The 16608-nt window shown below is 34.8% G+C and overlaps 2 protein-coding genes across 2 annotated transcripts; one reads left to right on the forward strand and one right to left on the reverse strand.

Moving 5' to 3' along the window:
• Positions 1 to 4314: 4314 nt before the first annotated feature.
• Positions 4315 to 8045, forward strand: LOC140013737 (uncharacterized protein At2g39795, mitochondrial-like). Its single transcript, XM_072063791.1, has 4 exons — positions 4315 to 4941; positions 6237 to 6565; positions 6818 to 6979; positions 7552 to 8045. Exons 1-3 carry the CDS (start codon positions 4585 to 4587, stop codon positions 6975 to 6977), a joined length of 846 nt encoding a protein of 281 aa, XP_071919892.1. The 5' UTR covers positions 4315 to 4584; the 3' UTR covers positions 6978 to 6979; positions 7552 to 8045.
• Positions 8046 to 11166: 3121 nt separating this feature from the next.
• LOC113707200 (Golgi SNAP receptor complex member 1-1) lies at positions 11167 to 16468 on the reverse strand. Its single transcript, XM_027229404.2, has 5 exons — positions 15885 to 16468; positions 14040 to 14270; positions 13018 to 13185; positions 11701 to 11814; positions 11167 to 11423 (listed from the first exon to the last, which is right to left on the reverse strand). Exons 1-5 carry the CDS (start codon positions 15921 to 15923, stop codon positions 11310 to 11312), a joined length of 666 nt encoding a protein of 221 aa, XP_027085205.2. The 5' UTR covers positions 15924 to 16468; the 3' UTR covers positions 11167 to 11309.
• Between the last annotated feature and the right edge of the window lie 140 nt (positions 16469 to 16608).

Consider the following 16608-nt stretch of genomic DNA (forward strand, 5'->3'; position numbering starts at 1 on the left):
AAAGTCACAAATTTCTGTAACCCTAAAATCTAAAAAGTAGTACAAGAACTCATGGAATTTCAATGCAGCCACAGAAACCCAAAAGATATAACAAATTATTATATAAATAAAGCTACTTTCTAGATACATAATTAATCTGTCTTCCCCATCAAAATGCAACATCTCAATAAAAAAATATCTAAAGAAAATAACAATGAAATAGAGATGTACCTGATTAGAAGCCTATTGAAGATGCTGAAGGATACAAATGGCCACCTATTTCTCAAAGGAAGAAGACAATGGTTAGATAAATTGAAATGATGTGTTTTGGTGAGGATTTTGTAATAGAGCGATTCATTAGGGATTAAATTTTTTTTGTATCAAGGTTTTAAGGGTAATATTGTCATATACGAAAACTTACTTAAAACTTCCGTGCTTGTCTTCCTTTTCTGCGCAACTTTAGGCGGAAGGTTTTCCATAACATAAAGAGAAGTGAAATCTTTTCAAATATTTTCTTTTCCTTTCCATTTTTGCTCTCAAATAATGGAAAAAGTTTATTATCCTTTCAAAATCTCTCTTTTCTTTTTATTTTTCTTCCTCCCAAACTAGCTATAAAACTCAATCTAAAAGAAAAATCAGGTTCTACCAACTCTCTGCCTTTATTTTTCCTTCGATTTCCTCAATCGAAACAATGTCTGAGTCATATTACTACTACAATCCAAATAAGAAAAAATCAAATTCCTCAAAAATTTTTCCTCTGATTCCTTGATTCCAAATGGTGCCTAAGTCATAGTACTAGTAAGACCCAAATAAGAAAAATCAAATTCCTTCAATTCTTTTTTTTATTCAATTCCTTCATTCCAAATATTTCCTTAGTCATAGTACTATGTACGAAAAGAAAGCAATTTGACTGCCTCCTCCCTTTTTTTTTTATAAGTGGGAGGTTTTTAACCTAATATTTTACATTTATAATTTATTTCACTTTATCACTCAACCAACCCTCGCCTATAACGGGTGATATTGTCAGAATAGAAAATTTTCTGCCAGAGCAATTTTATAATGAAATACCCAAATTGCCCTCCTCTAAGCCAATAGCCAAAAGCAGTCCATTTGCTTAATGAACCCGCCAAACACCTTTGACCCACGCATCCGTGGTCTCTGCTATCTTTTGACTGCCCATTTCCCGCCGCCTCCGACTCTCTATAGTTTTACTTTGTCTTATAACATCCATAATTTCGGTCCCGAAGTTCCTCTTATACCTCAAATTTGGTATTCATATATTCACGAATTTTTTTAATCTTCTTAGATGGCAAAACAAAACTAATAAATACGTGTTCTTGTTTTGCTTTTTCATTCATTGAACTGAACAAAGAATATGAAAGTTATTTATTTGGGGGTTGTTTGATAGTACTAGTAATCACAGAAACCGATAATAGAGTGAAATTTTGGTATAAAAATTGTTACTTTGGTCTAAAATTAAAAAGAAAAAGAGTTGGGGCCCTGGGACTGTAAACTGAGATTGCGCTCGGGTTTGATTAACAGTCCAGTTCATCTATCAAGATTTTCAATTAGGTTGGTATTGTAATTTATGTTGCTTGTGACGTAAAGATTGCTTTGACATAATCTACTAGCGGGCTATCATTCTTGTCAATGTTGGAGCTGCAAAAAGTTGGCAATGGATTAATCACTTTAGAAACCAACAGCTTTGGCAGTTGGCCATCATCAAAACTTTAAAGCTTGATAAGATGCGAGATCAAGAGTTCAAATCTTACATTCCATCAATTGTGCACAATATGTGATTTCTTCAAAAAAATATATACGGGCGGTGGTTCAATTCCCATCAATCCCTCCGTAGGATCTATTTGTGGGCCGACAAAGTTAGATGAAATGTTAAAGTGATTGACTAATTAAGGGTAATCTAGGCACTTTGAACAAAATTACTTTGGCAAGAAATTGCTTTGACAGTATCGCTAACTCTCCCCCATTAATTCCCTTATTTGACACATAAGATCACTATAATTTTTTTTAAATTTTTAACGGATGTTCAGCACTAGTTAGCGTACCTAAATTACACACAAATTACCATATAAATATATACAATCATAATTATTACATCTCTTACATTTAGATACTTTCATGAATTAACTATACACTTCCAAAAGAAAACTCTAAAACTTAAAAGTTTCTTTTAATGAATTTGGTTCTTTTTTCAAACTCACTACCCCATCTTACCTTAAAAAATATATGGATTTTCAAAAAATATTTAATAATAAGTTAAATTAGGTTATTTAGAATCAAAGATTAAAAAAAAAACTTCATTGAAATTCTACATCCATTTCCTTATGAATTAAGTTTAATTGCATCTATATCCCTTGAGGTTTAGCCAAATTACGAATCTACTCTCTAGTTTGGTCAAGCTACAGTTAACCTTGAATGGTAAAACATTTATCAAATGCCCACTCGCAACAACTGCCGTAAGAGATACTGCTTATATCGGCAAAATATATACTTGAAAGCCCTAAAATATCCTTTTGCAAATTGAGTTGATTATATTTCCCTCCGTTAGGTTGGTCCAAAACACATACGCCTCTCACGAGGTTAGTCTGAATAACCTAATTAACCATGTAGTTTGTCCAGATTAGTCCAATAATTTAAACTAGTGCTTTTAGTACACTTTAGGTGTGTGCTTATTTCAAGAAAATGCATGATTATTTTTTTCATATTAAGTTACATATCATGGTAGACATATACGTATTTATCTGAAAAATTTAATTACTACTTTAGAGGAAGCTATTGTATTTAAATAATCATGGGGAAAAAAGTGGAATTGTGAGGGAATTAGTGCGAGAAAGTTGTAATTTGATCTCAAAGGAATAACTCTTTGCTTATTGTGGGGTGTTTTTTTCATTAATATATTAGGACTAATTTGCCCTTATACAATTAATGGTATATTAAAATTTTAAAAATGTGACACTATATGTTTACACCATATAGTGTTGCTCTCCCTTTATACATTGTATAGATATCAAAATTTTTATTAAATAAACATTTTCAATAGTCAATTGCATAATTTGTATCAACTGAGACATAATTTTTCAAGAAATTCTCAAAATACCAATTAATTACTAATCATTCGTCCAACCATTCTTCTCTCCCTAAAAGTTCTAACTAATGTAATCAAAACTTCAACTTTATAGTATCAAACCTTTTCCTATCTCAATATGCAAATAATCAAATTCACTTTTAAAAAAAATCTATTCTAAATCCAACTCTAAGCATTAAATTTTAACCTTTTGTACAAAGGCCTCCATTTAAAAATTAGAATTAAACCCAACAAGGACGCTTGTATAGAATTAAGAATAAAAGATTTAATGTATTATGGATAAAAGATCATAAAAGTCTGGCTAAGTTATGTTATCCTATCAAATTATATATCTAAATGTGATGAATGATGTTTCACGGAAAGAATGGGTTGAGAAAGTGTAGTCGTTGCTAGACAAATCGTGGGCAGAAGGGTAAAAAATAATGGAGAGAGAGAGAGAGAGAGAAGGGAAGAAAATTTCTTAATTTTTCTTTTATTTTTCATTTTTTTAATAGTTCGTAATAGTTTTCTTTCAGTTTAGGTTTCATTATTTCTTGGACATTATGGAAATTTCTTATGAACATTTAACTATTCAAAGGGTAAATTTGCTTTCTTTGGACAAACTACAAACCTTTTTTTTTTACTTGGGTAATTTGAACACACCTGAATGGAGGTAAATGTAGTTTTCTGAAGAGGGTTGGGTTGGATTGGGTTGCGTTTGACGCTGTCACTTACAGCATGGTAAATGTAATCTGATTAAACCTCAAAGGCGATGGACATAATTAACCCAATGAATTATGATGGTGAAATAATTACCATCAGAGAAAAAACAATGAAAATGATAAACTTGAAAAAATTCTCTAATTTTGGCTTTTCTCATGTAGGGGTGTCAATTAGACTTTTTGAGTGAGATTTTAGTAAGTTCAAACTTGACGCATTAATTATATGAATTCTTGGGTTTTGATCTTTCGGATTTTGGGTTCATATTAAAAGCTTAAGGCTTAACTCAGACTATTATACGAGTTTCAGGTTCAAATTGAGCTTGGTTTAAATTCATAATTATATATAATATATATTTTATAATTATGAATTAATAAAAATTGATTTATATTATCATTTTATATCGTAATAAATATAATTATAAATTATAGATATTATTATATATATTACATATATAATTATACTCATATATGAATCGGATTTTAATCGGACAAGAGACTAGTATAATTCAAACTCAACTTATATTTAATTTAGTTATAATATTTAGGCACAAACTCTATCCAGTCCAATTAAAACTCAGGCTCAGTGAATTTTTTGGGGTCAAATGGGCCGAATCGGAATTGATCAGATCCAATTGGCAGTCCTGTTCTGATGTTCTCGTCGCAGTGTTTGTGTTTCTTTAGGTGGGAAAAATTGATGGTGGCGGCAACAGGCGCAATAAGGAATAAAGGCGGGGGTGATAAAACCCTCTCCTGTCCTGGAGTTTTGAAACACAAACATTTGAGGAAATTGGAAAAACAAACATGGTTGGATTTCTCCATACTTGTTCTTGGCGAAAAGTACCGCTGCTATCGCTGTTTCGCCAGTACCAGAGTTGCTACTTCCGGCAGCAAATTTTAGTATTACCATGTAATACTACTATTACCACCACTACTACTGGGACTGGGAGTATTAGGAATTTTACCACTGACAAACCCAAGTTAGGAATGTTACTAGTGAGATCAGCTAATCTGCAAAGGTATTGCCACAGCAGCGGCGGGAATAAGTTTGAGACTCCAGCGGCAGCCGCTACAAATTCTCCGCCTCCATTCGAATCCAATATCCTCAGACTTCTAGCCGCTCACATCCACCACCGCTCCCTATATCACCCGCCCCACCGGGTAAAGGCAACTCTCACGCCCCCATTCATTTCGTGTATCCTTTTCTAGTATGTTTCTGCAAAATCGCTTTTTTTTTTTCTTGTTTTGTTTTGTGTCTGCTTCTTTTATTTTACACTACAGAAGAAAAATCAATCTTTTTAAGGTGATACTCCAATTCATCAATCTGAGCATGTTTCTGTGTATTGTGTTGCTCCAGAAGATAATGACTGTTTTGTTCTGTCACTCAGTATTGCTCTTTCACTCTCTCTGCGTCTCTCTTTTCCCTTTTGTTTCCTAGTCCAGTAATAATGGAAAAGTCCGACTTGTGATAAAAGTTCGGAACTGTGTCAATCTCGGTGTTTTCCCTCAAAAAAAAAAAAAAAAAAAAAAAAAAATCTTGTTGTCCCCAACCAATCTCAGGGGGTAAGCCACAGAGGTATAAGGGGAAAAAAAAACAGATGTTAGAATTGAAAACCTTCTTTAAAGTGAAAAAGCATCACTTAATCTCGCTGAATGTACGATTTGTATGTGGGTTTTCGTCAACTAATAAGACTAAACCACACTGACTTCTCTGTTGAACACAGGGTACGGTGTTGGATTCAGTTTCTCTGTCTACAAGTACCTACATTTACAATTCGACATACATTCACATTTCGTGTGGACTTGTAGCAATCAAGGAGGCCAAACACTTAAACCTCATCAAAAACATTAGTTCAACTGATACTGAGTAAATTCTTTCCAGATTGGTTATGAAAAGGATTGTATTATTCACCATGGACATTTCTCATCAAACACTTAAATCTCATCAAAAACATTAGTTCAACTGATATTGAGTATATTCTCTCCAGATTGATCATGAACAGGATTGTATTATTCACCATGGACGTTTCTGTAGGCTGAAAAGAATGCTCCTAATCTTTGAACGATAGTGTAATGTTTAATGCCTAAATGTTTTCTTATGCAAGTGCTTAAATCTCCAGGTCCCATTTGAGGGACAAGACCCAAAAAAGAAAAAAAAATCTGAATAATCTTGCTGTCTGTTGTTGGACGAATGGAATGTTTTGTTTGTCTTGGGTTAACTTAAGTTAATGGCTGCTATTAAGGTTATTTTACCAAACTGAAGCACCATAGAATGATACTAAGACCAGATATTAATACTTTCATTTTACACTGAAGGTAATCTATCCAACTTCCTTAAAATATATACATTTTTTCCTCTCGTATATCTGCAGTTTGTTCAAACGTTAATCATTGTTCTCCATTTCTCAAGGAACTAAGGAATTCTAATTTCTGTTTTCTTTGATTATTTTCAATAGCATGTTACAGAATTCAATGGCTTTACAGTAGAAGATCGACCTGGTGAGCAGTGGATCACCTTGAGAGGCAAATCTACTGAGGATGAGCACATTAAAATTGAAGCTACAATGTTTGACGGCTCAGTTTGCTCCCCACCGTCTGCTGCTGAATGCAGCGGGGAAGATGTGCGCCTTCATATTAGCTTGCTGGTTGACATATGGAAGGGGGATGGAAATGAGTTGTTGGAGTTTGTATGCTCAGCCTGGCCAGACTCCTTAGAAATTCAGAAAGTGTACATATTCAGACGTGACAATTCACCAATGGGGCCTTATATGGGACCTAATGTCAGGTATGACACAGTTTCTTTCTTTGAAGTGTAATACCCTAATGCTTCTCAAAATTACTGAACCATTTGATGATAACGGGCCATCTATGAGGTGGTGATGATAAAACATCAGGTCTTTCTCCCTTTTTCTTTTTTTGGGTCCAAAATCTTGTGCTTCCTGTAAGTTGGTTCCTTTGACCTATAACAAAAATTATGTTGATCGTCTCACCAATTGAGGCTTTGTGGCGACACTGGGATTGTGTTTATTTTCTTCAGGGGTTTGAAACTTGCACTGGCGAGTGGACTTTATGAGTTTCTGAGGACAAGGGGAGTAAATGATGACCTTTCCTTATTTTTGCACGAGTACATGATGAACAAGGATAAGGGTGAGCTCATTAATTGGCTTGGAAAAGTTAAAAAGTTCTTCGAAACATAGAGGTATGATTTTTGTCTTTCTTCTGTTAGACTGCCATTGTCCAACTTTTGTCTATAAAGTCTGTACCGGATTCGAGTTGGTACTATTCATGCTTCTACATTAATGCATCATCTGAATCAATTGAAATGTGGACTAGGTGTCAGTAAAGAATATTTTGCAAAACCATAGTCATTTAGTTGTCTAATTTGTCCACTTGTATATGCCAAGTTGTAACTTATATGCAGCGTGGAGTGGTTGTCCCAGGAAATGAGTCTCACTTTTTATTTGCATTATGTTCATGACTATCTTGAGTTGGTGGAAGAAAATTTCAGTTTTGGTACTTCTACTCTCTCATCCATTAACTTCTTTCTTTGTTCTTTGCATTTTCGATCTTTTCCTAAGAACGAGTATGACCAAGACTCATTATAATCGCTACTTCGATTGGTGTTTGTCATGTTAAATGTCACATCCAATAGCAGCACTCCCTATCAAAATCTGCACCATGAAAAGTGACAATCTTTTGTTGTATAGAGAACACAATGATTAGTTAAACGACTCATTAAGCTCATTCTGATGTTGTAGTATGTATTTGCAGTTGACAGCTTCACATTGTTGTCGTGATCTTGGTCCAATCATGCATCAAGGACTATAAACTTAAATGAAACTTCTGATAGATCCGTGAATAGCTTCTGAAGTTGGCAGTAGGACACTCAATTCTCTCGAGGGAGATGGAAAATTTCATTCTTTCCCTCCCAGCAGAAGTTTCCCGGCAGAGGAAGAATTCGGGTACTTTTCCCTCTATGGTAGCATGTTGCTGTCAGACTATACTTGGAAGAAATCATTTGCGTCTCAAGGAATCCTCAACCTTTGAGTGTCAAATGGCTCAACTGATACATTTCCGGTTCAGTTGAATGAAGCTTATGTTGTTTCTGAGTCATTCGAAGCTATTATTTTTACGTGTGTGTGGATACGATATTTGCCTGATTGCTTTAGAGAACCCTTAATTTAGTACTAGTAGTTTTGTAAAGTGGCTGACAATCGATTTGATTGTGACAGTAACTTAGAAATGCCATTATCTATTCCATCCAATTCCAGTCCGGGATACATTTCGTTTTTCTCATGAGCAATTCCATCAAGCAATCTCCCGACTAAAAGAACTTAAAAAATTTAATCAATTTTGGTTTCTAGGTTGCAAAATTTGTGCTGGAGAGGAAATTTAGAGTGACTTCAAATGCTACCTCTAAATCTGTAGTAGAAGCGCGCAAAGTATTCCCACATCTCGTAGTTGGGCTGTGTGGGGAAATGGTCGGAGAGATCTATGGAAGAAAAGCCGAGGATCTAGATATAAAGGTTCTGTGGGGGGTAATTCGGTCTTTTCATGGCATCATGTGTTTTGCACATGACCAATTTAATAAAAAACTGGGCATTTCTTGCTAATTGCACATGATTATGAAACACGTAATATCATGGGGGAATTGTTGCAATTGAACGATCAAGAGGGCAGAGGGAGAAGAAAATTTTTTTTGAGGGGATATTTTAGAATAAACCTAAAACAAATTTTAAAAATATTAGAAGTGTTTCGTTAAACTATTATAATTAAGAATACTAATAACTGATGTAAATCAATTTAAAGCATCTTAACGGCTATAAGATTATACTTCATCATAAAATGATGAAAACTTTTGAAAATAAAATTAATAAAATATTTAGAAATCATGTAAGGCCAAGCAAAATAATTATTTTTAAAAAGTCACGATACACAAAAAACACATAATATTTAAAACAAATTGAGTTGTATAAGATAGAAAGAGAAATAGAGAAATAAATAATTATTGTGTAGTTTGCTCCGTGTGCTGCAAGACAGGGGAGTGAATAAGGAGGATAGAGAAATTATTTATTTTTATTACAAATATATTTTCCAACGTAACTTTTTATCTTCTCAATCATCTTTTTATTTGTCGTACATCTCATCGTAAAAAGTGTTATAGTGATTTTCTAAATAATATTTCAAATAAACTCTTATCCAAACACACTTAAGTGTTTCTATATCTACCAGTTAGATGTCAGAATGGCGTGAGGAGGGATGCGAGGATTAAAACAATAGTGAAATGAAGTAAATAAATGTGTGCATATTAGGTGGGGAGGCAAATCATTCATTGCTGGCGTGAGAAATACAGACTTGCCACCTGTTAACTATAACCCCTCAATGACAATGGGTTTTTGAGGGATTTTCTTTGGTGTAAATACGTGTTTGGTAGCAATTGCATTGCTATAGGAATAAACTCATTTTTATTATTATTATTTTTTTGCATCATCTCTGTGTCTTTGCTACTCAACAGAATTCCCAGTCCTCTTTCTCAATCTACACCAAGTTCTCAATCTACACCAAGTTCTTCGCGAATTGGTGATGATGGAACAATCTCAAGAAATTCAATGATCATAATTCAAATTTCACATTTGATTTCTTGTGGTATAACAAATCAAACAGACCAGAATCCATAGCAAATCAACATCAAAACCTAAATATGTTATTGAAACATTTCTCTTCATATTATGCACTTGAATTTATGGTCAATCAGCATTAGTATAGCCCCGTAAGTGCAAATCCTTCTTAGCCATTAAAAAAGACATCATGGCAGCAAGAATTAGACATAATTGACTGCCAGTGTTTTGGATCTACTACAATTTTGAGTGCAAATCTCTAGAAAAAGAAACCCATCATGGCAGTAGATCTGCCTTCCTCAGATTCGAATATCGATTGGGAGAAGAGCAAGAGTAGTGGTGGAGAGAGAGGAAAGTTGAGCCTTTGTGATGGAAGAAGAGGAGAGAGAGAAGAAGGGAAAGGGGGGAGGGGAGGGAGAGAAGGATGAAGAAAATGATCCTATGTAGAATAAGGCCATTTTCAATTCCGAATTTTGACAACATTAGTTTTTCTTAAAGCACTCCCAGACAATGCAGTCTAAACGGATTGATCGTTGGTTGGGCACGTAACGAATTCTCATCCTGATCACAATCAAATAGCTATTTCCTTCAGCAACGTGTTGACTTTTCTTTCATTTGCGCCTTCTAGACTGCTTTGAAAATTTGCCGACAAAATTTGCCTTGTTTGGCAAAGTGAGTTTTTGCCAAGTTTGTCTTTTACCAGTTTCTTAACCATTTTAATTACAGCAACATTAAAAAAACTTCTTAAAAATTTTAAATTACACACTTTAAAATATCTAAAACACAAAAAAAAATTTTCTTTCCTCCTTTCTTCTTCCACCTCAACCCACCACCGCTTCTGCTGCCAGCCTAGACCAGCCGGCATCGACCACCTCTTTTTTTTTTTTTTTTTAATTTCTCTCCTCCTCTCCTCCCCTCTCACTTGTCACCCTCCCCCTTTACCCGATCTAGTCAAGCGATCAAAAGACAAGCTTGATGTGGTCGGGAGGAGGAGGAGGAAGAGGGGAAGAGAGAAAAATGCAAAAAAAAAAAAAAATTATTTCTATTGTTGCAACTTCCGACTGGGGAGGGAGAGGTGGCGGGGAAGGAGAGGGGGAGGGGGAAGGGCGAAGAAGAAGAGAGGAAAGAAAAGAAAAAAGAAAGAAAGAAAGAAAAAGAAAAGGAAAAAGAAAGAAAGAAAAAAGGAAAAAAAAAAGTTCACCTGTAACATCTACAATAAGTCACAGTAAAATTTTAGATAAATACTCAAAAACTCATTTGTCAAACGGCCATAATGCTTTATGTTTGAGAAGTTTTGAGAAGCAAAAATTAGATGCAGCACTGTACCATATAGTCAACCGAGTACGTAGAAAGCTAGCCGAAACGTCTAAAAAAAACCAGCTTTTAGCCAAAGAAAGCCTGCATGGATCAGCTTTAAGCAACAAAGAACAGAACGACATAATAAACTAAAAATAAACTATAAGTTTCTAATATATAACACACAATGTAGGCAACAACAAACTTTAAAAAACATGTCTAGCTTTTGCCAGCAAGGCACAACATCTACAAAAAACTTATACCACCTCGATTTAACCTAGTTAGTTAGAAAACCATCAAATCTCAAAACAACTAATAGCTTTAAAGGTTCAGCAACGACATGCTTGGTGAAACCAAAATCCGCCCACCAAAAAAAAGGAGCATCCCAAAAAGTACCTAAAATGCTGTCCAATATCCCTTTCCATGAGCAATCCTTAAGAATAACCAACAGAGAAAGATAAGAGGGAGGGAGGGTCTCAAACTAATAGCCATTGCATATAATTATACTAACACACCCTGTAAAAAATTTATTGACAAACCAGACGGCATGTACAATCAATACAATATACCGAAAAACATGCTACAAGGCACCCGAATGAGAAAGCAGATTGCTTGCTATTTTGTTAACCAATAAATCAGGATTAAAAACGTGCAGACAGCGGCAACTAATGAGAGGATGATGGTATCCATCGACTTTTTCTTCCTTATGGCTGAAAGTATATGGTTGACCTGCAAAGATGCACAGGCATCAGTGAAACTGATACATAGTCTAGTCAAAGAACCATTACTGGCTCCGAAACTTATCCAACATGATTTCTCCTAGAGAATCATGTAATGGCCTAAATTCTTGCATGTATTTAATTTCACTAAAGTTGAAAAACAGGACCTAGCTTATTATCATGCCATTAACATAGAAGCAGTTCACCTTCCCCTAGCTCTTCAAAGATCCAGTTAATAGCAAGTAAAAGCAACATGTAACCATTAAAATAATAATAAGGTTTCTTACTGTTGGAAGGCGGCTGCCAATATTACTAAGCTTTGAATTAATGCCCCCAAATGTAGACCGTTGAAACATGAGAGTTTTAAGGGTTTCTTGAGCTTGAGAGATGACGGTGTCCATCTGTAAAAGAGACTCAATTAAATATGAACCTTTTTTATGAGTAATACTTGGTGGAGGCAGATGGATCAAGAACTTCAAACAAAATCTCCCAAACTATAAAATGGAAGCCCAAATTTCAGCAATATAACTACATTAGGTTAGTCAATAGCAAGTGGGTGAAAATTCTTAAATTTTATCTGAGGAATGTGCGCCCATATGCAGTATCGTGCAAGTATGTTTGCCTACATTTTACTACAACTAATTCTCCCAGTGATAGTTTTAACAGACTATTTTACTACAACTAAAGTAAAAGGTTTATTAGAATTGCCTTCCTTGCATGTCAACCAAACTACCACTAGACACCTGAGCCAGTTGTAGATACTACAAGAAATTCCTTTTATTTTGCTAGTCTAATAACACAAAAACACTGCAGTTACAAACCAAAGTCTGTTACTGCTGAAAGTAGACAGCCATGACATAGAATTCCAAAATGCCCATAATCTTTTCAAGCAGCTTGTCTATTCACTTCTATCTACTTATTCAATAGCCAAGAATCTCACTTGCACGGAGCAAGGAATGCTACTTATTCAATCCTGCAGTAACAAGGAATGCTGCTTCTGTACCAGCAGGATCTTTCTTTTATACCTAACCATCTGTCAGCAAAGGGAAACTTCAACAACACTTGAGGACCAAAAGTCTACGTCATTAATCAAAAACCATACATTGAAAACTAGGAAAGGAAATGCTGAATAGGTTAAAAGCTCAAATTCCCCAAATATGTCTTATAAACATCAAACTTCAAGCTCCTTAAAAGAATTTAGCATCCAATCCAATCTAAAACCAAGCAAGCACAAGCAGCCCAAGAATTTCAAACCAAAGTATGATTCCAAATAAGCAGAATTATTTTCCCCAGCTTTTTCTGCTAAATGATAACTCACCAAACCCATCATATTTGTACTTACAGAATTTTTAGCCTTTTACTCCAAATTAAATGCATCTGCAGAACACTCATCTGGGCTTGCACACCAACAATAAAGGTACTGCAAAACATTTTTGCTAGCAAACAAATTTGTCGGCTCTGCACTATTTGTTGCTCTAACACTGACAAAATTATACATTTCTTTGTAAATCTAGAAGAATTGAAAGGGTTACTTAATCAATGTGCAAAAAAACTGCAGATGTTTCATCAGATTAAATGGTAGGGATAAAAGGATTGCTTCTTACCTGCCCTGTACTCCTAGTAACAGATGCACGCTCCTTTAGTAGGGCTTGCTCATAAGAACCACCACCATCTTCCAAGTCTAATCTTGTCCGATCAAACTCCCTGAAATCCTCTAGCAATGAAGCATGCTCTTTCTTAGCTCTGTGACTGGAGCGCAGCCGGTTAAACTCCTACAAACACGGAGCATATTGAAATTTACATTTAGTTAAGCATCATGAAAATGGCAATGCCTGATGGTTTAATACAAGTTTCAAATCAGCCTAACTTATTTCAATGCCTGTATGCATACTTCAAAGCTAGCAACATGAACAGTGAGTTTTGAAACGATGAGAACAAAAATTATGAGAGGCTCCTAGTCTGACAAATTACCTGTTTTGTACATACATATTTTTATGAAAACATAAACTCACATAATAAAGCTCAGAAAGAACGTAGAATACGTAAATGTGTACTTCGAGCCATTAAGTAAAGCTTGTAGTTAGCCATTATATTTGGAATGCGTATGTTAACATATTTAATATTAAGGATCTATTGTGTACTGTCACAAATTTATATTACATTTTATTATCTGCTCATCGATATCCACAATGATCCCTTGGAGGACATGAGTCAAAGTGCTTAACATAATTAATTTCAGTCTTACAAAAAGGATTTTAAAAATATTTATGAGCAAGAATACCTCTTCTGATTTTAGCTCAATAATTTGAAAATTTAGTTCAGATATCTGAGTCCTTGACCTTCCACATTCTCAGGTGGAACAGGTTAAATAAATATAATAGTGATGCACGTATGAGATTACAAAAAGGAATACATAGAATCAGCATTTTTGAGAACACTGAGTAGGCTTAGAAAAGACCGATTAATTGTTCAACATCCCATATAGATAAGCATTTCTGCAGCTTGACGAACACTGATTGGGCTTAGGAACAACAGTTCATTTCTCAACTTCCTATATAGATGGTGAATGCATTGATGCATTCTCCTCCAATCAAATGCAGAAGTAAGATTTTATGAACTTAAAGACCTGAGTAAGATCTTGAAGAATTTCTTGATGTCGAGTTAATGTATGAGAAAATATTTCTGATCCTCCTGATGAAACCCAAGCTTGCATTTGCAAATTCACTTGATGAAGATGTTTGAGCAATTGATCTATTCCAGATTCAAGATCACTGTCACTAGTGCTATCAATCTTTGTAGCAACTAATTTACGATACAAATGCATCTGCTCATCCAATTGTGCTTCCAGCTTCCTTGCCTGGTTATGGAAAAGAGAAACCAAATGGTAAAGTTCATCAAAACCATTAAACAAATGCAAATAAAATTTAAGCTTTCTTCTGGTTGCATGAAAGGAAAATCATAGGAAAAGTTTTTCAAAATCTATTAAAAGAACAATAAAATGAATCTCCCTAGGCTTGAGTCAATTGAATATGAGAAATTGGACATGTGAAGATCAATATTTTACTATAGTGAATGTTATGAATTGATGAACACTTAAGATCCAAATAAATATAGATCTACTGCAGAATAACGAATAAAAAGAAAGAAAAAATTAGAAAACTAAAACACGATGCATATCCTGAAGGCAAGTTTTTAAGTACAAATGAGAACCTACAATTAATGAAACAATACTCTACAACAGATAGGCATTACCTTTGCCAAAACTAACTAGTTCATCATAAACAAGAAGACTTGCTAAAAGCCTGCCACATGTGCTTAAGAAAAGCAGACATGCAGATCTGGATTATTGTCATTAGTATTCTTTTTTTTTTATTATTATTTTAAATGAGGCAATATGAGGATAAGATTGGACAGGTATGCGTTAAAAAAAAAAGTGGTTAAAAAATGTCTTCAAAGAATCTCTTTAAGAAAGCATATACATTTTGCATCAAATTAGAATACCCATATCAATTCATTATATGAAGAATCTCCTAGGATACAGTTAAGAATGATTCGGAACTGGATTATATTATCTCTAAACAGCAGAATAATCTACAAAAACCAATTCTATTTTAAGCATTTGGGAAACCATGTTCATTAAAGACAAGCCATGTCACAAACACCTATTTACATGCTCTCGGGAGTACCTTTTGTAAGTGTTTTTTAAGCCCATCAAATATCCTAGGACCCAAATTTTGATGAAACATGCATTTGACTTGTTTTATGAAAGATTGAACCTCAAATATCTTTTAAAGAGAAATGCTAGCACTGTCAGGAAGGGCCAGCCCTTGGAAGTTGGAAAGCATGCAGAAGTTTTTGGTTGTAAGACAGTCAGATGCACCACAAATTGAAGTCCAGAAAATTAGTAATGGGGGATCCATCTTGGGTGCATTGCACTTCCAGAATAAAGAGGAAAAGCAATAATCTCATCGAACAGTACAATAAAGAGCTTAGATGTAGGAAATCTGTAGCGACGTATTCTGATTTTTGAAGAACGGAAGACTTGTTTTCTCAGATTAGATGTAAGGGAAATCTGCCAAAGCATCTCACATCGCTCCCTATTTAGTGCAAACAATACTATGAAATGCAAAAAGAGACAAAATGTGATGGTCCGTTTGTCAAATTGTAGCAGTACTTAGATGTCTGTAAGGTAACGAATGAGGGGAGTTGCTACAACCATTCCTAATAAAACCCCTGATCGTATTTCCGATACGGGTGATTTGAAACAAACAACTCCTCTTCGAATTGCGGATAGAACATATCAACGCATCAAATTCAACCTAATCCAAGTACCATAAACTGCAAGGACCTAGTTATAAATCGCAATGAAAGGAATTTAAAAAAAAAAAGGATAAATAGATTTGAATCTAAGAAAGAAAGGGGCTCGATTGAAATTGACAACAAATGAATAAATATGAAATGAGTCTCGAACCTGTTTCCGCAGAGAGTCCCAAGAGCTTGGCGGATCCATGTATGACGAGAATTCAATCTAAAACCCAAGTTATTCACCTTTGGCTTGTTTTTGTTTGTATTTCTTATTATTGCTGCTGGGGGAAAAGGAAGGCTTTCGCTTTTTATTTTCTAAACTATTGGATCGGAGGAGAAGATCGTCGATCTTCCACCAGAATTTGGCAGAGACTGAAGATTGATAGAGGTGGGGCGCAATTCACCCGATGCAAGATTAGATTTGATGCTAGACCAGAAAAAAAAAAAGAAAGCAAGAAAATGAAAGTATATTGGATCCGTATTAGAGCAGCAATTTTTATTATTGTTATCGTATCATTTTTCGTTTGGGTGGCCGCAAGAGTTGGTCGTAATTGAAAACTGGTAAATTAATAGCGTTCGCGCCGTGAAATTGAAGTAAAAGAGAACTGATGGAAGTAGTAATACCCTATACTATACCAAGTGGTACCCATATATTTCTAGCCTATGGTATTGCCATCAATTCTTGCTGTTCTTCTTACCCCAAATTTTTTTTTTTGAAAAAAAAATTCAGTTCTTGCTATTCTCCCGCTTGGTATTGCTTTTGTCCTATAGAAGACTGTAGATTGAGATCTTACATGTACCAAATGCTAGAAACCCAGATACTTTACGCACTGTTTTTGAGTCCTATAATGAGAACAAACTCAGCTTGCTTCAAAAGTGCGATGCATGGG

This window comes from Coffea arabica, chromosome 8c (genome assembly GCF_036785885.1).
Source record: "Coffea arabica cultivar ET-39 chromosome 8c, Coffea Arabica ET-39 HiFi, whole genome shotgun sequence".
Classification (NCBI taxonomy): Eukaryota; Viridiplantae; Streptophyta; class Magnoliopsida; order Gentianales; family Rubiaceae; genus Coffea; species Coffea arabica.

Bases quoted from the DNA above. Each gene is read 5' to 3' on its own strand.
- LOC140013737 (XM_072063791.1), top strand. From the start codon at position 4,585: ATGGTTGGATTTCTCCATACTTGTTCTTGGCGAAAAGTACCGCTGCTA. The intron at 4,942-6,236 runs GTAAAGGCAACT...TATTTTCAATAG, and splicing joins TATATCACCCGCCCCACCGG to CATGTTACAGAATTCAATGG. The intron at 6,566-6,817 runs GTATGACACAGT...TATTTTCTTCAG, and splicing joins TATATGGGACCTAATGTCAG to GGGTTTGAAACTTGCACTGG.
- LOC113707200 (XM_027229404.2), bottom strand. From the start codon at position 15,923: ATGGATCCGCCAAGCTCTTGGGACTCTCTGCGGAAACAG. The intron at 14,271-15,884 runs GTTCGAGACTCA...TTCCATAACCAG, and splicing joins GGGACTCTCTGCGGAAACAG to GCAAGGAAGCTGGAAGCACA. The intron at 11,815-13,017 runs GTAAGAAGCAAT...TCTCTTTTACAG, and splicing joins TTACTAGGAGTACAGGGCAG to ATGGACACCGTCATCTCTCA.